At 38.9% G+C, this 21886-nt stretch overlaps 2 protein-coding genes across 5 annotated transcripts in view; one reads left to right on the forward strand and one right to left on the reverse strand.

The window, feature by feature from the left end:
* The window catches only part of rbpjl (recombination signal binding protein for immunoglobulin kappa J region-like), a 28347-nt gene that overhangs the window by 4574 nt on the left and 1887 nt on the right, over positions 1–21886 (reverse strand). The window contains exons 2-13 of the mRNA XM_075460715.1: positions 19533–19650; positions 18273–18438; positions 17934–18092; positions 12544–12695; positions 11880–11950; positions 11613–11728; positions 7876–8053; positions 5838–5975; positions 4587–4699; positions 1520–1660; positions 1189–1344; positions 885–988 (exon numbers count right to left, since the gene is read on the reverse strand). Coding sequence (XP_075316830.1) covers positions 885–988; positions 1189–1344; positions 1520–1660; positions 4587–4699; positions 5838–5975; positions 7876–8053; positions 11613–11728; positions 11880–11950; positions 12544–12695; positions 17934–18092; positions 18273–18438; positions 19533–19650 — 1612 coding nt within the window. The remainder of the gene's footprint in view (positions 1–884; positions 989–1188; positions 1345–1519; positions 1661–4586; positions 4700–5837; positions 5976–7875; positions 8054–11612; positions 11729–11879; positions 11951–12543; positions 12696–17933; positions 18093–18272; positions 18439–19532; positions 19651–21886) is intronic.
* Positions 18001–21886, forward strand: part of matn4 (matrilin 4) — a 34401-nt gene continuing 30515 nt past the window's right edge. For all 4 annotated transcript variants that reach the window (XM_075461776.1, XM_075461773.1, XM_075461774.1 and 1 more), the window contains exon 1: positions 18001–18325. The gene's annotated coding sequence lies outside the window, so the exon portion shown is untranslated. The remainder of the gene's footprint in view (positions 18326–21886) is intronic.

Consider the following 21886-nt stretch of genomic DNA (forward strand, 5'->3'; position numbering starts at 1 on the left):
TATTTTTATGTGAAAATGCCATAACAAATGTCCATATTGAGCCCCACTTTTATGATCAGGCAGCTTTGCAACTCTGAGCAGTCGCACTTAAGACAACAACTTTAATTTTGCCCTTATGCTGCTGAGCCCAGCACCTGGTGCCTCTTTGGCGAAGTGTGAGAGTGGACGGAAGAAGCAGTCATAAATGAAAAGACTGGGCCTCTGAGGCAAACGGTTCAGCTTGGAGCGGAAGCCACTCGTGTGGTCAGCTCATAAACCAAGTTCAGACTCCATAAAGCTAGTCCAACTTTCATTACACTTTGAACTTAAACTGATCAAATAATTAAAATGACATTTTTAACAATTTCCATACTTACAAAAATAACTTTTTCTCATCAAAGATAATCAAAATATGACCACAAAGATGTCTTGTAGTTGAATAAGAAGCAAGCTGTGAGCAGCATTTTTAATCCCCAGACAAAACGGCTTTCCTCAAAGATTAAATCTAGCTGGCAAAATATCAGCTTAACAACAAGAAACAGACATGCAAACAATGTAGAGTCTGTTGATACGAGTATACACAGGAAGTATTGTTCTGTTCTGTTCTGTTTGCTCGGACTTGTGTTGATGTTTCTTTCCATATTTTTGGTTTTCATGTTTTAGTCCAAAACGTGTTTGCAGTGAGATGCAATGTATCAGGCCCTAAATGAATCATAGCAGTGTACATCTGATGTTTGATTAGCTTTATAACTGTTGTTGATTCTTTTTAAGATATTTAGAGTTCTCTTTGAGTGCATTGCAATTCTTTACAATTCTCTTACAATAATCGCTAATGCATTCATTCTGTTCACCTCAACACCCCTTCTCTCCTCTCACATGCGACCTTTTTGTCTCTCTTTACTCACTTGAACATGGTCTCAGCCTCGTTGTTGCCAAACCAGACTTTAAGGTGAGGACTGAAGTTTTCACCGTCGATCTCCATCATGGCAACGTGTCCTCCACCATTCACCTTCAATGATGCAAATAACAGCCTGTTTAATTTTCTGAGATGCCCCGTTTAAAGGACTAAACATAAAAAGAAAACAAACTAACAAATTAAATCATACTGACAGTATGAGTAACTACCTGTTACTTCATCAGAGTAGTACACTAACTCAGTGAAATCAGTAAATCTGGAGCAGACATTAGTAAAAAAAAAAAAAAAATCACCTCTAACCCTGTGATAACAGGAAACGGGCTAACTGGGGTCTGAATGCAGGCCGGACCCTGGTTAAAGGTGAACTCCACCACTTCCACACCAATAATGGTCCAACAGGATCCATCATTTAGCACCACTCTGCTGGGATCCCTGACACTGGATGAGGCCTAAAGGCAAGGAAAGGGTTGGGGATATTTGAAGGAAGGAGCAGAGGAAAGATGAGGAAGAGACGGTGTGATTAGCATGAACAGGCAGGAATAGATGGAGCCATCAGGAGAGGGAGAAAATAAAAGATGTAGAAAAAGTAAACAGGATGGAAGGAGCAGAAAGAGATCGTCTCACCTGGTGCTGTATGATGGCATCATTTGAAAGGCACAGATAAGCGTTGGGATTGTCTCTGAACTGAAAGGCACACTTGTGGAGCTGAGAAACTGGTTCATCCACGTCTAAGATGGCGTGCTGCTTGTTGACCTTCCGAATCACCTGGAGGCACCAAAAATCTCAGGAATGTTTTCAGAACTCCCTACACAATTTCCTCAGAAGAAAAATGATTCTCTTCTCTGTCATGACCATTATTTTTACGACTGTACAATATGTCAAAGGGACAGTGTATTTGTTATTGCACCAGCAAATAACACACTGAGAATCATTCTAACGCTGTGAGGCTGCAAATATGCACAGTGGTGTCTGAACATCTTCACGTAAACACGCTAAAATAAAATTAAGAGATGTTTTGATATTTGGTAATAAACCAAATAATTGGGTCTGTATAAAAGTTCAGGGGAATACAAAAGTTATTACAGTTCATCTTCTGTGAACTATAAACAAATGTCTCCATATTATTTTATGCTAATCCATCCAGTTGGATTGAGATATTTAAGTTTAGATGGCACTGACAGTCTGATATTCACTTCACAGAACCATGCTTAAGCATCACTGTAGTGAGCCTTGTACACTATAACACAGGTATTTTGGTCATTTTCTATGCATTTGCATCTTTTGTCCACTAGCAAACAAAGTTTAAGGCACTGAAACAAAAATTTCTGGAAAATAACTTCCAGGGTGAAGATTCTCAATTCCTCTGTCAGCAACGTTTATGAATGGACAGGAAAACCAGGTCTTTTCTCTCACGGTGTCAGATGTGTCGCTATCTCCTTGGTTTTAATGTCAGAATATGTGCTGACCTCCCTTTGGTTTACATGTCAGTGGCGGATCTAGCCAAAGACAGCGCTGATGTCACCCTTGCTAACAGGACTTTCTACATGTACAGTTAAACACCAACTGTATTAAGGAACTTTTATTTCAATATGTGTCGAGCAGCAAACAAAACAAAACAAGAACATCAGTCCAGTATTGAGATTTTGAAAAGGTGTTTAAACAATATGATAACCAGGTGGTCCTTCTACACATGGAGGTACCTTAGTGGGTTACTGGTGTGAGTATTAAGACACTTAAAAACACCCCAGATTCCACCGCACTCAGGATATTAAATGCTTTGTTTACATATGCCTGCTGATCCAGCTGAACTTTTCAGTCTGTACATTCACTTTACTCCTCCACAAACTGTGAGCATAACAGAAATCAGAGCCAGGAATCTCCTCACACCAATGCCTTAGTAGGTAAACTCTATCTATCTTTAAACAAATCATGCAGAAATAAGCCTATAAAAATATATAGAGGTATAGCGTGTGGGTATACCTTAACCGTCTTCCACCAGGCTTGCAGTTTAGGTTGTTATGTCAGCAGCTTAGGAGGTACAGAGAAAAGGTCTCCTCAGCAAAGTGAGAAGGATTCTGCTAAGTATGACCTCAAATGTATGATGGGGGGAACACCATCAACATGTTTGGGATTGGCGGGTTACATAACACTGCACAGACAAACATCTGCAGGTACTACAGGATTAGAAATTAGTAGAAATTATAACTTTCTTCATTGTCTTCATCTCAATGGTCAGTGGTTTTATGTAACTTTTTTTCGGGCCATAACTGGAACATTTAGGAGGCCTGATGAAACAGACGAGATGAAGTTCAGTCAAACTTCAACAAAAAAGAAGACAAAATGACAACAGATTGTTTGGAGTAATGGTATTTGTCAAATTTGCTGTTTGTTTTGCATTTTTAATCTTTATAAAACTCTTTTTATAACAATATCTTATGGTGTCCCTTTCTGTTATAACCAAATCCCACAGACTATTGAACCCACTCCATCTCAGTACTTTATCCTCTTACTGACATTACAGGAGCCAACAGTTAACATTTCTGGAAATCTAATCAAAACTGAAACTTTATTTTGATGGACACATGTCCAAATAGCAAAATATTTATGTGTCTATTCCTGTTCGCTCCTCTGGATGAAAACAGTAAATCATACTGCAGTTTGTAGCCATGAATACATCTGTGATGCTTTATTTAAAGAAATAAAAATACTTTGGTTCTCAGTTGTTACAGATTTGTTACACATCATGCAGGCAATGATGTCATAAGTCCTGTTTGGACTTGACAAGCATTTAGCACATATGAAGTGGGCTGGTTTTGGATGTGAAACTCAGGGGCTTAAAATATTTCCCACCACCCTGAATATTTGTCTCTCAATTGGTTGATTTGATCCTATTTGCTGATACTGGGGCCACTGGCCACTGGGGTCAACAAACTGAATATCAGCCAATACTGATGTTAGGTCAATATATCTGTGCATCCATGATGCTATATTGTTAGCCAGCTGACACTGACATTGATCACATGTTACCATGTTCACTACCTTAGTTTACACAGTTAGCAAGCTAAGATTATTATAAATAAAACCAGTCAAAATAAAGCTGATGATAAAAATCAGTCAACTGTTTACAAGATATATCTAAGTCTGGACAAAAGTGTTGGGCCAACTGACCAAGGGCAAAAAATGAACACACAAACAACATATATGGCACACTCCCTGTTGTTGGTGATGCCACCGTTAGTTTTATAAAACAGCAACTAATTATTTTTAAATACAGCACCCAAAGCTGACTATCTGACCAACAGTCAGTGGCTGACTACCCATCTAACTGGTCTGTGTGCAGTTGTAGGTAGCCACAGAATACGATATATCCTTTACTTACTGTAACTGAAAGTGCTCATTCATAAGGAGCAGCTTATCTACATCTTATCATTGATTCTACAAGTGGAGTGGAACACAATTTTTACTAAAAGAAATGTTTAAGAATGTTTAATGACAGAATAATGGTGAACACTCAGACATACTTTGTTCTGATCTGCATTAATACTTAAGTAAAACCAAGTATAACAAGCAAATTACACCCCACAGGAAGTCAGAGGCACAACTCTTCAAAAATAGAAAAGCAAAGGATAGAAAAAGGTGTGTACGTGTGTGTGTGTGTGTGTGTGCGTGTGTGTGTGTGTGTGTGCATTACCATGGGTGGCAGAGCTACTCCTGACTCAGTACAAACTAATTGAACCGCAGAGCCGTAACAGATGAAGGCTTCACTCAGCACAAAGCCTCCTTGGTCAGCACGCTGGTCATCCACTAAACACACACACATATAACCATATATGAATATTCATATCAATAGAAATACATTGAATGTAACACACACTCTTTGTGGTGAAGCACCAGTTTAATATTTGCACTTAAATTCATTCCAGTTTTATGAAATGTTTTCTCATTAAATAACATTTTTCCTCTGTGGGCTAACTTTTCTACCAACAGATTAAAAAAGACAAATGGACAGTGACTGTGTGTGTGTGTGTGTGTGTGTGTGGATGGTAGAGAGGATAGAGTGCTGCTGATGGATGAATGACTGAGGCTGAGGTTTTGGTCGTGGGAGGTCCTTGCACTTTGAACACTGTGAGTGTTACATAAATAACCTCACAGATCTTTAGACTGGTTCCTCCAGACGTGTGTGAGAAAAACGCTGTTGAAAAACTGCTCGCACAGTGACTGTATTAATGCAGGGTGGCCAGGCGGTGACTGGAAGCTATAAGTTTGATGCCAGTGACGGCCACAGTTTTAATGTCTTTGATACAGACTCTTACCTGGTGTGGACTCCACCATCTCGATACTTCGGATTATATAGATATAAAAAAATTGAAACGAGGTTTCATGGTAAACTGTAAACTGTTAGCAAAACAAAATCAGTTGTATACATGCTGATTCTGCATTTTGATGACACCTAACATGATTGACTGAATAGTGAGCTAACGCTTCTTTTACAGTATTTAGGGGGAAAAAATGAATGGGAGGATTTAGGGAGCCCTGCTTTATGTATTAGTGTCATTAACACGATCAGTGGAGCAACTACTGTAGTAGATCAGTTATCAGACAAAGCGTGAAAGGCCTTAAATTAGGAATCAGTCAGTAACTGCTGTTAAATTTGGGAATAAACTAAGAAACAGACTTCAGATTCTAGCCCCACATGTTACAGTGAAAATGTATCTAAATATAGTCCTTTTAAACCTTCATTCAATAAACACTTTGGTGGAATATAGTTATGATGAGAAAATGACATTTTTACAGGATATATCCATTCTACAAACATTTTTTAATCCTCTATTTTTTATTTGACCACATTGTGACCTTTGCAGAGTACAAGACATGTCAGACAAAGCTTTGAATGGACTGTACAGTGACATGCACAGACACACGCACACACACACACATTTACCCATGGTGATGCTGAAGGCCGTCCACTGTCTGGCACTGGCTATGAAAGCTCCTCTGTCTACTGAGAGGTAACGAGTGCTGACCGTCTGAGAGCGTAAGCGGTTGAACAAAGCAACTTTGGAGCAAGATGAGATACACACTGGAAACACAAACACACTCTGTCAGGACACCCCCATAATAAGTCATTATACTGTGACAGATTTTAGGCCTTTTTGAGGAGTGTGACAATGTGCATTTCAGTCGTCATTTTAAGCTTTTGGACACACATTTGCTTTTCTGTTTGGACCCTCAATGGTAGAATGTGTCCCATTATGCATTTCTAAATCATGTCTGCGAGGGTCAGCATAATGTATATTTTTTCAAGTGTTGGTGCTGATGTACACATCCAGCTCACAGTTGTAAAATGTGCAAAAGCCCAAAACTGTGCCTGTATCAGAATAGTAAATCAGATGCTTAGTTGTTCAAGCAAATAAGTACCCACTGTAGCAACCAATGGTTTTCTATTAAGCTTCTACTTTAAGTAAATGCTAATAATACTGTGAACAGTACTTCCATCTATAAAGTTCAGTGGATGAACATAGTGTTTTTTTATTTGGACTGTTTTTTTTTTTTGTTTGTTTCTCTTTTAAAGTGCCTTGAGATTTGTAAAAATGATCCTGTAAAATGCATGGCATTATGTTATGGCATTTTTTGTCTCAGTGTCCATTTGAAATTAACAGCTATATCAAAATTTGTTGCTATGATAGCCAACATGCTTCTATACGCACAGGAATTGTACCCTTGATTTAACGCATCTGAAGGTATGAACACACTGTGAGTATTGATGAACTTTGGGTCCCAAGCCACCTCTTTAGCCTCTAAGTCGACCAAATTATGATGTAGTCAAGTGTACGGGCTGAGCAGGAAACCATAAACCATAAATAGAAACCATAAATTTGCCCTAAATGCTAAACCATAACCCCTACCCCAGGCTTTATCTGAAACTAATCTGAAACCTGTAACAAAGCTCAAATAAAATTCACCAATGCAGACTTTGGATGACTTTTGATATCACATTATGTCAAACTGTCCCTGTTACCCAACAGGAAAGAGTAAATAGCATAAAGCAACCATCTGTCAATGACTACGATGACTAACGCAACATTAAGACATGACTGTGTGCATTAAGGAAAGTGATGTTACAGTACATTCCTTAAGGTTGTAGGTTTTTATTTGAGTAATTAGATTTTCCACATATTTTTACTTCTGCTTCACCACATGACAAAACATTGTGGACTGTTGAAGGCATTGTTACTTTTATTATAGCGTTTGACCATGTGGTAATGTCAGTGACTATGCTTTACACGATAAAAACATTTGTGAGAGATAACTAATAATGATGAGAGCAGCCTTTACTATTACTACTAATAATGACTGTTTTGATTATAATTTTGCCCTTCTCTGATTTGTTTTTATGAATATCTCTTGATGACTTTATTTCTTTCAAATGTCTGAAAAACATGTCATCCGTTGCAAAAATGACGCTGTTGTCTGTGTAACAACAGACATTAAATGTGATGGTGGAGATGACAACATAGGACATTTTGGAGGATAAATGTAAACTCGATAACCATTTGAAAAGTTATACCACACAGCATGTTTTAGCAGAGTTTAAGGAGGAAATTCAGATGCAAATGGAGCCAGTTGAAGAAGGTTTCTTAAAAATTCTTCTTTTTTTTGGTCAAAAAGCAAAACATTTAGATGCATCAGACAGCCAGCATGTGTATTAAATTCACTGCCATTATTGTTGTGTCCATTACTGTATTCTTACTGTTAAACTGGACTAGTCCTATTTTACAATCTTATAAACAAGTTGTGTTTTTTAAGAGTCTTCCTATGTTTTTAAAACTAGTTTCTGCTTAATTTAAATACACATCATTTCACCAGAATCACTAAATTGCAAGTTGTTATTTATATATTTTCTTCATCATTTGTGTTCTATTTGAAAATGCAAATAAGATGAAAACATTTGATATGCTGGATTGAAAAGTGAGACTCACAGTCAGCATTCTTCATAGACTGTCTCTTCTGGGAGGGTTTGGAGATTACTTTGATCATTTTGCTTTGGAAGGAACCCACTTCCTGTCTGTTGCCCAAGAAAAGTGTCAGCAGCAGGCTGAAATGCTTTCTCTTGTCCTGATCAGAGATGAAGAGGGACTTTGCACAGGCAAACAGCTGCTGCAGAGAAACAGAGACAGACAGCCAGTGTGTTAAGGAGTGTGAGACGTGACTCAAACTTTATTTAAGTGCTGATTTAAGTTGAAGTATGTTTGTAATATTCATTAAGAGTTTTATATGTAAGGAGAGGGATTTTAAATTCCACTTTGAATTTCACATGCCAAACATATATATAGTTGCAAATCGAGAAGTAAGTAGCTCCTTGACACTTTTTAACTGCCATCAACAAGTTTCTGGCAGAATTCCTGTTGGATAAATGACCAATATCCTTGCAATAATTAATACAATTAAACGTGAATCCCAAACGTGAAAGTTTCCCACACAGAGTGAGCTTTGTCTTTCTCAGTGGAATAAATAAGAATGCACAATTATTAGTCAACCACATTACATAAACAACTGTTTCTAACTTCTTTTTTTTTTTTCTTCAGTGATGGATTTTGTTATCAGTGAGCTGACTGATGCACTGGTGTTTTCTGCAGCAGAAGCCATATCATGTTTGTTCAGTTGTACAAGCGCCAAATATAAACAAGGGTGACAGTTATTGTCAATGTTTTGCATGTTTAATACTGAGTATTTTCAGGATTCAGCTCTGTAGTAGACTATGATCTTTTTGACGGATGGATTTATTTCCCAGCTCCGACTCTAACCTTGCACTGACCCAAATTGCAAAGTCTAAAAATATACATGTTGAAGGCTGTTATTTTTCTTCCAAACACTTATTTTCCAACCACCTTGTAACACAAAGTAACAGCCTTGGAAACACTCAATAAGTTCGAACAATCTAACTGATAATTTAAGGTTATGCTGAAGATTTCTAGTAAACTTGTGCCTTAGTGGTTGCTAGAAAGATTCTGGCCATTAAAACCAATTTCCTCTCATCTACGTGTGATAATTTGGATCATTTTCCAGGCCTTAGAATAGTTAAAAATCCCATTAAGTTGTATGCACATTAAAACATTTAAACCGATAATACTGGAATCAGAAGTTGTTTAGAAATGGCTCCAAGACATTCCTGACAGCAAATCTGCAGTCCTCTTTGTCAGATCTGCAATGAGCTCTTTATATTTTCCTTTTTACAGGGAGCCGTTCAGTCAAGTGACTGCGGCCAAACAAATTCATGTATTTTATTTTTTTGTAGTTTGGCTCAGCGCAACTAACAGCTGCAGTCAATCATGATAAACAACAGGAAGTGAAGACGCCTAAACTTGAAAGACATTTTGGAACTTTCAGCTCCACCGGATTTGTTTAAATGTTTGTTGTGCAACAGATCTGCCGCAGGAAAAGAAAGGTCAATGCTGAGCGTATATAAACTTCTGACCAGAACTGAATCTCAGATGATGCGCCGTGAAGTTGGCCAATACTACTGTAGTCATAATGTACTTATGTAACCTCTCAGGAAGCAGGAGGCCAGGGACCACATAGCCTTTTTCTGACATGACTGCAGAATTACGAATGATCTTTAATAAAAGAGGTGATATTTTAACTAAACCACACAACTGTTAACAGGCTACAGGTCTGAGTTTAGCTAAAACTCAGGATTCCATAATTCACCAGTCTTCAGCATAAATCGTGACAAGCACTCAATATCATCCACATCTTACTAGATTATAGATTATAAAACCTCTGATTAGACCAGTTTTATTCATATAACTCTATTCAAGTACAAATGCAATACTGAGTGCTTAACAGAGCAAAAAGTGCAGATGTAAAACTTAGAGAAGTATACAAGCCTGAAAATAAAGCAAAAAAAAAAAATTTATAAGCAAGACTTGCAGCACCTCGAAGCTGCAGTGTCAACGAACAGTGAAAAGAAAAAAAACGAAATCTATGCAGAAGAAGCAGGTCTACTGTGACTTCTTTCTCCGTGTTTTCACCACCAACAGTTTGAGATTTAGGCTACGTGCCCACGACAATGCTCTGAAGCATAAACACAGATGTCCGTTTTTTTCCTCCACAATTTATCTGCGTTCTCACGAGCGTCTCTATCCATGGGAACAGGGAAAACGTATAAAACTCATAAAACTCGCAGTTTGCCGATGTAGTATGCACGCCCCGGACGTAGGTGGCAGTATCGTCTCCTATGATCTAAATGACTCTCGGTCAAGAGTCTCGCCATTTGTTGGCATGATTCATGCATAGTATTTAATGCGGCTACTGCTACACGTTCATCCATATTGTTCTCAAAGGGCAGGCTCAAATTTGGCGGTAGAACGTCATTAGGCTACTTCCATGCGTGTGCAAAAAACGCACTTCTGCGTTTTGAACTGTTCCTACGGCGACGAGAGGTTGGAAAGTTTTCAAAATCTCCACTCTGGGGGGCGTTTGTGTTTTCTCCGTTTTGAACTCCTAAAAACGCCGTCGCCGTGTGCAAGATAGGCACATCTGTCGAAATGTTCTGCGTTTATCTGTCGTTACCGTTGTCGTGGGCACGTAGCCTTAGTTTCTTATATTATTGGTGACAAATTGTGCCTTATTGTGTCTAAGTTTATTTGGTAATGAGTGAAACTAAAAAAAAAAATCTAAAATATTAAACATCCTTATTTATTGGAAATTTGTAAAACAGAAGCTTGAGAAAGTCCCTCTTAGCTTGGGACTTATGTAAGATTTGCTTGTGGCTTGGTGAAAAGAACAAGGTGGCAACTGAAAAAAGCCTGTAGATACACTGTTTTCAACATTTGGACTAAGTCTCATTTCCACTGCAGGCACCTCCTCTCTGCCTCGCCGAGTTAGGCCATTGGCTCCACAAAGCCTTTATCAACCTCCCTCTGCACTGTCTGACCTCTCTTGTTGCCTACTTAGAGTCCATCTGCCAAGTCTGCGTTGACCTTTATCCACGGAACAGTTTTACTTTAATATTTCTCTAGTTGCACAAAACCATCTTGAAGTAAAACTCTATCTTTTTGTACGTACAGTGAGTTTAAACCAGCCTGTTGTCTAGAACTTATTTGACATCACTTTTAGCATCAACAGAAAATAGTTTCAACACTAAGATGAAGACCATCTTTGTGTCTGGATTAAGTAAAATGCCGCAACACCCCCAAAACGGTCAATTGATCAAAATTTGCATGAATAAAGCACAGAAGGCAAAATGTCCCTGTTGTGTGAATGTAACCTTCAGCTGGGAAGCTCAGAGTTTTGAGAAAACTAGTCTAAATGTTGCTCGGAGAGGTGAGATATCACCTCAGGGTCCTTCAAGGATTTTGACACCATAAGTCAGTCTTTCCATTGGAGGGTAAATGGCGCACAGTATTGAACTTTTGTGGACATTTTACTCCCGATAAATGACTGACACTGAATTTACTTTGTACTGAAAAGAGGTTTCACACCAACCACGCGAATGTGGCGCAGACAGTGAAAAAAACCTTTCAGTGAGAGATTCTTCCTTTATTTACAACTAACCAAGCTTGTTCTCACAGTGAAATGCTACTTGGTATTAAGAAAAGGATGGATACAGATGTACATCTTCAGAAAATTGGTGTCTCTGTCATTGAAAGGCCTGTGTTGACAAAACGGTCCAGTCTATAGATCATCGCATTGTGTAAGATCACAGTTCACTTACCCCTGAGTTTGGCTGTTCATCGAAAACCAGCTTGAATGAGTCTGCCTGCGACTGACTGGAGCTGTCCAGACACATGTAGCCGCACACGCGATATACTGAGTCTCCACATCCAGCATCTGCAAATAGATAATAAAAACAAAGATGTGAAAGAGAAGAGGGAGGGAAATGGATATAGAAAAATATAGAGCGAAGAAATCAGAAGAAGGTAGCCCCTAGAATCAAGTAAAAATTGATGATATAATATTTAGTATATTTTTATTACTTTACCTTTCAAATGGTCCTGCATGACCCCCCATCCATGACCCCTGATGTAAACACATGGAGGAGGGCAGAAGAACCTGCAGGTAATGAGGCAGAGTAACTAAAATCAAGCACATTCTTGACTTGAATAAGTTTACACTTAAACCCGGATAAGCAAAGTTTTTTGTGTTTATCAGTTGTTTCTGTCTGAGAAGATCATATTTGTTTATAAAGCCTGCTCATTTATACATGCACACTATTATTCTATCACACTTTTGAAAGCCTTAAAACTTTTGGATTAAATGTCAATAAATGACATTGCTGTAAAATACAAAAGAGGTGTAATTCATTAAGATTTTATTATTTTATAAACATCTCATTTGTAAAATGAATCTAGAAAAGTGTCGATGACCTTTTCCAGAGCTAGTCGGTGAAATTATTTTAATTGAATTTAGCAGCGCCGAAGCACTGACAAAGGGAGCAGTTGATGGAGATTGTAAACAAGCACAACAATATTCTGCTTTTTATTCAAAGGGTCCTCCGATTGGATTAACTTTGCCATGACACATGAACATTTTTTTGTAGCCAAGATAATCTATTCCTCGAGTCTTGTGAAACCTTGAAGAGAAAAAATGTGAGTGATAGAACTCTAAAAACCAATGGAGGTCTCTTCACCGGAGCATCGTCAGACCTTTTCTCGTTGCCGTATGACTTCTGAGCGACTTTAGCGTGCAGGATGAAGACGCTCTGGTCCGCATGAGCTTCTCTTCCCGGCTGACTTGTAATTCCTAGTAGCTGGCAGCCTTGGAACCCTGGGTCCATTCTACTGATTGGAGGAGAACGCTTTTAGTCAACCACAAAATACAATTAATCTAATCTGTATCTGGCTCTTAGAGGAACTATATTAATAAAGCTGGATACATGGGAAGAATCACAGGTGCAGTAAAAGAATCGAATTACTGTTAAATACTTTTCAGTAACTATGTTAGAAAACATCATGAAGTCAAAGAGAGGTATTGAGGAGGTAACAAAAAGACTCAAGAGTACAACCGCAGCAGCACTAACACCAGACTGCAGATGTTGGTGTCGCTGTGGACAAACTACAACAGTCCCAAAAGACTAATAAAAGCACATCTTAGATGCTTTTTAAATATGTTTTTTCAATAGTTCTTATTCTTCAGAGTTAGAAATCTCAGTGAAAATATTTCTTACTGTACCTCAAAGCAGGACTAATAATTAACTAAATATGTGCAGAATAAAAATAACAAAATAATTAATAGAAAATCATGCTCTTCAGAAATATTTACTTATACATTTAAAATGTGCTCGCTTGAGTATGATTGGATTTTTCATTAGATAAGCTATGAAACAAAACATTTAAGGATTGGTTCAGTATCCACTCTTTAGACATTTACATATAAACAATTACTTAATTACCTATGCAAAAATTCTAATTGGTCATGTTTCTACTTGTTAGACTGCATGTAATTACCAAAAAAGAAGAAGATAAATGATCTAACCAAATAAGTAAAAACTTAAAGATGGCAAAATATGATTACGTTGTCCACTCATGCATGTATCTACAAATTTGATTCCAGATGTTCAGTTGAACAGCAGGTAAGCGACTGAAACACATTGCTCAGTGGCCGCATGTAGCTTTGCTAACAATAGCTGCTGTCACATTTACTGTGTTTTTTTCTCTAGTGTAACGATGTAATGAGGAGCCAGACACAAAGTTACAACCCTGGGGTCTGGAGTCTGGAATGTTACTCACAATGAAGGCTACCGACAAGAAAGGAGGAGAGAAACACGTCCGGATAACATAGAGGACTGAAGAGACATGTGAATTAGGTGACTGATGAAAACACAGGAGATCAAGACATGAGTGAACCTGTGTGGATATGATTTATTTCCATAAGGATAATATTATACCAGGACATATTCTAAATGATTAACAAAACCAGGCAAAACTCTTCAAATCACTCTTGAATATTCACATTTTTATTTCTGCATGAATAATATAATAAATGTTTACTGACAAATTCAACCTAAAATGTCACATTTTTTCCCCCACAATTTTCTTTTGTTGCGTTGAGGTGGCCAAAAACTGTAACTCAGAATATTAAACCTTCCCCACCAGGAATCCTACACGCAGAAAATGAAACCGTCAGAGAAATAGGACAAGACATAAGTGCATGACTACACCAAATAAGAAAAACATATTGTTAAAAAAAGAGGCAGAGAGAAAAGCAGCTCTGCTTATTAAAGCAGCAGGATCCTGGCTTTAAGGACAACCCAGTTAGACAGCAGTCACATTGACATACGTCACAGAGAATATACTACTGATCAGACACGTGCAAAAAGTAAGAACTTAACAGGGCTCACGTACTTCTCCGGTAATAAAATCCTAACAAAAAAGGCTTCTGTGTCCTGGTGACCAGGCTCCAACTCAGAGGAGTTTAACCTCAGTCTCTCAGTGGGCAGACGTGATCTTTTACCGACTTTTGGCAAGCAGTTATTCAAATTATTTGAGAATGCCACTCACAATTTTTACCTGTGACTTTAGTCAGGTTACCACCCAAATTTAGCACAGTTTTTATCCACAGAAAAAAAATCTGTAAGAAAAGTGGGTGTTAAAACACTAGTGTTATGTGAACATTGTAGACAAATCGAGATAAACAGGTGGTGGCACTGTTAGGGATTTTAGACATGATGTTGTTTGGATTAGTGTATTTTAATCGAGTTGTGGAGGACAGAGCAAAGCTTACAGCTATGCACTGTCGCTACATGACACTTACACCTCAGAACTCACCTTAGATGCTAGTGTGCTTGTACGGAAGTCTCTTTCTACCACAGCCACAGGAAAGGTGATCCACATGTAAACTTGGGCCAAATCATTTCATCAAGTCTGTCTAAATGGCTTGTTTCTACTGCCCATATAGGCAACTGTCACAGCTCACAAATGTCCAGTTTTAAAAGCTATTTTAACTGCTCTCCATCCAGGGTGGCATGATTCACTTGTTGCAGCTACTAAATTGTCATGATCAGGCCACTGATTTCCAGTTAAAATGAACTAAAGCCTTCAGGAAAAGTTATTAGATTGTTGTCAAATAAAATAGCTTATTATGAACTTGAATTTGCATTGCATCTCATCCCTTTAGATATGTTTGCTTCTCTCCTATGTGTGTCACATATTACTGCAATTAAATTTATATGTACAAGGAACTAAAGTCTTTTTTTCTCTCATGCACCGAGCACAACCTTGTTTTGAGTAACAAGGCAAAAGGTAAACCCTGCGCATGAGCAGGCAGGTAGGGCTGGGCGGTAAAACGATTGCAAAATTAGACAACGATAAAATTTACATCGATCTCGGTGATCAGTATGCAACATATTCAGTCAATCTATCTACAGAGATTGATGTGTATCCCTCAGAAAACTCCAGTCCACTAGTTGGCAGTAATACATTTATATCCTAAATAATAATAAAATGAGGGGAAGGAAACACCTTTACGATGTCATCGTTGCATCGTTTGTCGGGTGATCGGCATAACAATTCGGACCGTATTTGACACACTCGCACGTCCATCGCACACACTTGCGAAGCTACAATTTTTTTGACCGAATGTTATCACATGACCGAAATAGGAAGCCACAAATCACGTGACTTTCAAACTGGAGGCAGCCATGTTTGTGTCGTAGTCGTCCAACATGACTAAGTGCGCTATTCCCATTGGCTGTTTAAATTATCCTGCGCGATGACATCGGAACACACATACGATTGTATTCGGCACAAGGAAAATCCGTACGGAAATATCAAACATGTTTGATTTGATCCGATGAAACGACAAGCGACAAAATCGTTTGTCGGCTGCTACCGCACACCTTTACGATTCCCATGCGAAGTCATCGGGCCGACAAAATCGTACACGAATCGTAAAGGTGTGCACCAGCTGGTCCTTAAGTCAGAGATAGAAAGAGAGCTCCAGTGTTTTTTTGGGAAAAAAATGATGAAGTTGTTAAAGTTGAAGTCACAAAGTTAGCAAAAGTGGGGGGAGCTCGAGTTTTTGGAAACTGCTATTACATATTTACTTTACACTTGAGCTAGGTTCTCCACTTTAGAATGTGTGTCTCATTCACACAGTCACAAGTACTCTAATCCCAATGGTGGAAGCCATGTAATTAGGGGCATTTCAGCGTCCAGTGTCTTGCTTTGTCTATGGACGGTTTGACACCTATAGGAGCTGATACCAAATGTTTAAATGAGTTAAGATCATTTTGGTATGTTGATGCTGTTTAAATCTCAAGACAATATGAGTTGGTGAATGCCGAACCAGAGGTCACAGAATTCATCAACCCTCAAAGGAATAAAAAATCTATGGAAATCCAAAAACCTACCCATGTGGTATTTAATGCCTTAACCTAATCACTTAATTTTCCTAAAGCTAACCAGGCTGTTATCTTAAGGATGCTGAGGCTCTCCTCTTAATGCCAGTTAAAGTATCAAATCCACCCGCTCTTGGACATGCACCGCTTTGTATTTTTTGTCAACAACAGTAAAAACAGGAACAAGAAATAACTCTACACTCTTTTTATCGATGAGTTTAGTACAACCATTTGACTTTATTTGAATAAGATCACATCAAACACAAACAGCCCAGTGCACAGTCAATCTGTAATATTCTGGAGATTATGGTTGACACTGCGCAGCAGATAATTTAATTTCTAACTAAGACCTGTAACATTTCAAGAAGCTAATGTCATGAGCGTATGAAAAAATTCATAGTGACATTTTAAGATTTTTTAAAATAAAATGATCCTTTAATGTGTGATTTACTGCTCTAAATATGTCAATTTTGGTAATAAACGTAAGTCAACAGTGTTCAGTCTAAAGCCTGTTTCTGCTGCCCCCTAGTGGCCAAAAAAATGTTACCTCACATTGAACTTTTTTTCTACTTCATCACATGACTTCATCTGAGTTTCTTTCTTGTATTGTTGGTTTTTACTGATGATTACATTATGCATTCATTTAAAGGATTCTGGTGAAGCATCACATATTATGAACAACTGAAATATGATGATTTATTTATCTGAATCTCACCTGGTCCTTTACCTAATCCAACCCCCTAACTTCCACAAAATTGACCTGTATTCAGATCAGAGCGGCCTGCTCCTCGTTTGCTTTTGCTTCACTCTTGAATAGCTGTGTGTTTGTTTGTGTGTGAGTGTGTGTTCAGTCACCAGGGTGACAGCAGCAGTCAAAGTTAAAGCTTCCCATCTTCAGAGGTCAAAGGACAATATGTCAGGAGCTCAGACCTTTTGGTATTTCACACTGGGAACACTGAATGGGCTGAGGACAGAGAAGGTAGAGGAATGTACTTTCACCTCCAGAAAACTACATCTTCTGGTCCTGAAGTTGCTCGTGTAGTGGATACTGATGGCTGTAATGACTACAGTTACTGTTAGGTTTGCTCATGAGAACTCAACAGGTGCCAGGGCAATAAAAATGGACTTGAGAAAACTTTCTAGATGTGTTGCTCTTCAACTCAAGTCTAGTTTCATGCTCCAAAACAAGAAACAGGAGTGTCCTTTTCATGACCAGTGGTGGGCTGACAGTAATGTATTGACAATAAATAATTTCCTTGACTATGTTAACATAAATTATATCGTGTTTTCTGAAATCAAGGCAATGTATGCAAATGTGTTTTACTTGATGCTATATTATTTTATCTGTTACATACGTGAAGCACTTTGGTACCCATAAACCCACTTGTATGTAAATTATTGATTCAGTGCTTACTGACAGTCTCAGAATCTATTTTACTTTGCCAAGAACCAAAATGAAGGAAAGGGATCGAGGTTTAGTACTGTAGCCCGTTTACATTTTAAAAAGCTGAAGGCGAAAATTACATGCACGTTTGGAATAACTTGATTATGACTTGACAGATTTCTATATCGGTACAACATGATGACAAGTAAAGTAGTGGATATCTGATACTTTATTTGCGGAGGAAAAAAATAACATATTGAGGTTCGCCTGACTCGTGCGCCACGATGCGCTCCATGCGCCACGGCTCATCTCACCTCTCCGAAGTCCTCCAAGCTCTCCACTGTTTTCCAGATTTCAATAGCAGGAGGGTGGGGTCTCCACCTCCCCCAATACGTCTCCTCCTGGCATTCTAATACCTCCACACCATCTCTACACCACCTCATTCCAACATTGAGCATTATCCAGGGCAGGTCCTGAACGCATTTTCACGTCCAACCGCTCATTCCTCACAACACGGTGAGGGGTTTCCCTGACTAAAGTTTGGGATAAACTGCAACCAATCGTGACCAAACCCTTTCTAACCCGGGACACCGTGTGTGTGAAAGTGTTTCGTGAATTTCTGTAGCAGAAGTCGAGAACGCAGCTGGTCTTACCTGCCCCATCCGCCGGTCCTCGGTGCATCGTGTCCAGCCAGCAGCGTCCCCAGGTGAGTCAGCGAGCTGATCGGGTTGGGGGACAGTGTAAGTGGATATAACAGAGCCGTGTCTGCATGGGAGAGTCCTGGCTGGTGCACTGATGTCTCTGGTCGGATGAGACAAACTGTCAGATTGGAAGCACAGGAGAGACTGACTAAAAACGGGACATGTCCCATGTCTGACCATGTCTGCCTAATTTGAATTAGTCTTTAACTGAAAGCAAAGATAATCTCTAAGGAAATTTGTGGAAAGCAAAACGGTGTGTGGTGGAGCTTGGATCAGTTCCTGTACAAAGAAAAAATATGGAATGAAAAGCTAAATGAAAAGCTAATGAGAATAAATTCTACTTCACTTCTTAAGGCTTTGCTGATATTCCAAATATTTTATCGTTAGGGCTTTTTTTGGGAGTTTTGGGCTGTCATGCTTCATTGGTGAATGTTGGAAATTGTGTGGAATTAAATGTCATTGGAGAAATTGTTTTAATAAAATCTCCAGCCAGCTGCCAATGAGCATCATATTAGAAAAGATACACAGGTGGCACGACGAGGTTTAGAAGAAGATATGAATGAAGTGAGCCAGAGGGAATGGTAATGCTTTGGGTTCACACTGGTTGCCTGGAGGTGATGCTGTGTGTCAGTGGGCTTGAGGCCTGCAGTTAGAGTGAGAGATAGATCAGTAAGCATCCTGCCAGAACAGAAGAGGCGCAGACAGTCAGTCAGTCAGATGAGAGACAGTGAATCCTTTATAGTCATGAAGCCATATGGACAGACATGATACTGTCAGGCTCAGGTAGGAGGTTAAGGAGATTGGGTTTAATTTAGAAAACAAACTGTAGACTGGTGTTTGATGTTGGTTCATTCTTCATGTCCTTTCATTAAACTCAAGTTAGTTTCACAAAAGTAGTTACTGATCTGTATCGTCTTTACCTATCATTTACTATAGTGTTTCTCTTTTTCCACATTATGTGGCTTAAGTTTGTTAAAACCTTGTATTCATCTCTCTATTAGTTACTTGTCATCAAAACTAGCTTTTGTAAATCTCATTGTGAGAGAAATATTAACCATTTTCTCTTTTCATGAGCAAGCTATTTTACACTTTAACCATCATGGACACACGCCCTACCTTTTGGAAATATTCAGTTTTTTATTAACATGGCATCACAGGAATCTTTCATATTTGTGTGAGAATATTAAAACTGTTCTGAATGCAAATTATTACTTTGTAAAGCCAGTAGTGGCCGACTGTTTGTTGAAGTTAAGCAGGCCACCCTCGATCCAGCCTAATTCTGAGACAAGAGTTGCTTCCATGGTAACCATTAAAGACACCTGCTGACCAGCTGCAGCAATGACAAAGACAGAGGAAAACACGGCTGATTACTTGCGGTTGACTGACATGATGTGGAAATGTGAGTGAGAAAGGTTTGGAGAGAGTGCAGTGAATGTGGAGCAGCGACAGCACTGTCATCCGTTTTCATTTAGCAAAGTATGAAGCCAGAGCAGCTCATCTCCACACTGTGATTTATGCCACTGGAAGTTTTTGATTCATTTTTTAAATTAAAATGTTGTTTTTAACGTGGAATTCATCCAGAGCATAATTTTCTGCTCTACAGAAATCATGCTTTTGTTTTAATGCAATCCACAGTTAAAGAATGAAACCCCCCTCAGGTAGATTTACAGTCAGTCTTACAGGAAGTAAATCAGTGAGACAGGCAGGTAGACAGTCAGTAAAACAGTCAGACAGTCAGCAAAACTGCTAACAGTAGCAGAGTCAACATCTGTTTCCAATTTATAGCCACTAACAAGAAGTGCTGTGTCTTCATCTCAGTATGGGTCCAGCTGTCACTCAAATCCCAAACCACCTAAAGAACGGACCACAGGGTCTCTGCCCGTCTCACGGCACATACTGTAGCTGCCCCTGTCTCTGCTATTCTGTCTGTTTCTTTGCCCACTTCTCTCACGTTTTTCTTCACATTTTGCGTCAGTATGTACGACCATATGGTCTACATCTCTGCGGTCTCACTTCCTAATCTCTGAACCGTAGAAATGTTTTCGTGTCAGCGTGAATCCAGCCTGTCAGTCAAACTTACAGAGAAACTACAAACCGTGTACATGTAACTTATACTCCTTACACTACCTGCCTTCTGACTTTTTTTCCCCACAAGTCACATTTTTACCCGTTGCTTTAATCTCAGTGTTTTACTCTCAAACTGCGGAGAGGATCATCCTGCATTACAATCAGTGGGCAAACTGTCAGTTTCACACATCAGCTGTGGTGACATTTGTGGTGTGACCACTTTTTGTTCAACAGGTACAACTATGCAAATCACTGTTATGGACAAATATGAGTGAAGCAGTTGTGGAAATGTTACTATTCTAAAATGAGAATGAATTTAAGTTACATATTGATGCTGAACATTTAAATATCCAGTCTTGCAACACAACATTCACTTGTTGAAACTGCATTGTTATTAAAGTTCCCGTGTGTGGGAACCTTACTCTGCCCGACAACGTTTACACTCACGATGTAACGATGTCGACAGCTGCCACTCGAGGAGCAAATTGGAACATAACGGGTTGGTGGGGGGCGTTAAACACCTTAGCCTTCAACTGTGAGACAGTTCGAATCCTGACCTACATCTTTTCTAAACTCCTTTCACATTTCCACCCCTGTTATTACTTACTTTTCAGGTTGCCAGTCCATCACAGGGCTACACAGAGACAAACGAGACAGACAACCATGCACGCTCACACTCACTCCTGAGGACAATTTAGAGTCATCAATTAAACTATCATGCATGTTTTTGGGGGATGGGAGGAAGCTGGAAGAGAACTACCGTATACACGGCAGAACATTCATATACATTCAAATGAACAATTAAAAATAAAACAAAGAAATATTTAACTTTTTAGGTTTTTACAGTTCTTGTCAGTATAAAGTTAATTCTAAGTGTTATACTTGACTCAGATCTGACTTTCAGCAGCCACATCAAAGCTGTCACCAAGGCAGCTTTTTACCACCTCAGAAACATCAACAGAATTAAAGGTTTCCTCTCCCCAAAAGACCAGGAGAAACTCATCCATGCATTCATCTCCAGTAGACTCAATTACTGTAACGCTCTTTTAACTGGACTTCCCAAAAAGAGCATTAAACATCTGCAGCTCATCCAGAACGCTGCTGCTAGAGTTTTAACCCGGACTGAGAGATCTGAACACATCACACCAGTTTTAAAATCTTTACACTGGCTTCCAGTCAGTCACAGAATAGATTTTAAAAGCCTGCTGATGGTTTACAAATCCCAGAATGGTTTAGGGCCAAAATACATCTGTGATATGTTCAGAGAATATAAACCCAGCAGAGCTCTTAGATCCAAGGACTCAGGTCAGCTGGTCCAGTCCAGAGTCCAGACTAAACATGGAGAAGCAGCATTTAGCTGTTATGCTGCAAACAAGTGGAACAAACTGCCAGTGGAGATTAAACTTTCACCGAATGTAGACATTTTTAAATCCAAGTTAAAGACATTTCTGTTCTCATGTGTCTAAGCATGAAATCTGCACGATATCTTTTAACTTATC

The sequence above is a fragment of the Odontesthes bonariensis genome, chromosome 3, assembly GCF_027942865.1.
Source record: "Odontesthes bonariensis isolate fOdoBon6 chromosome 3, fOdoBon6.hap1, whole genome shotgun sequence".
Taxonomy (NCBI): Eukaryota; Metazoa; Chordata; class Actinopteri; order Atheriniformes; family Atherinopsidae; genus Odontesthes; species Odontesthes bonariensis.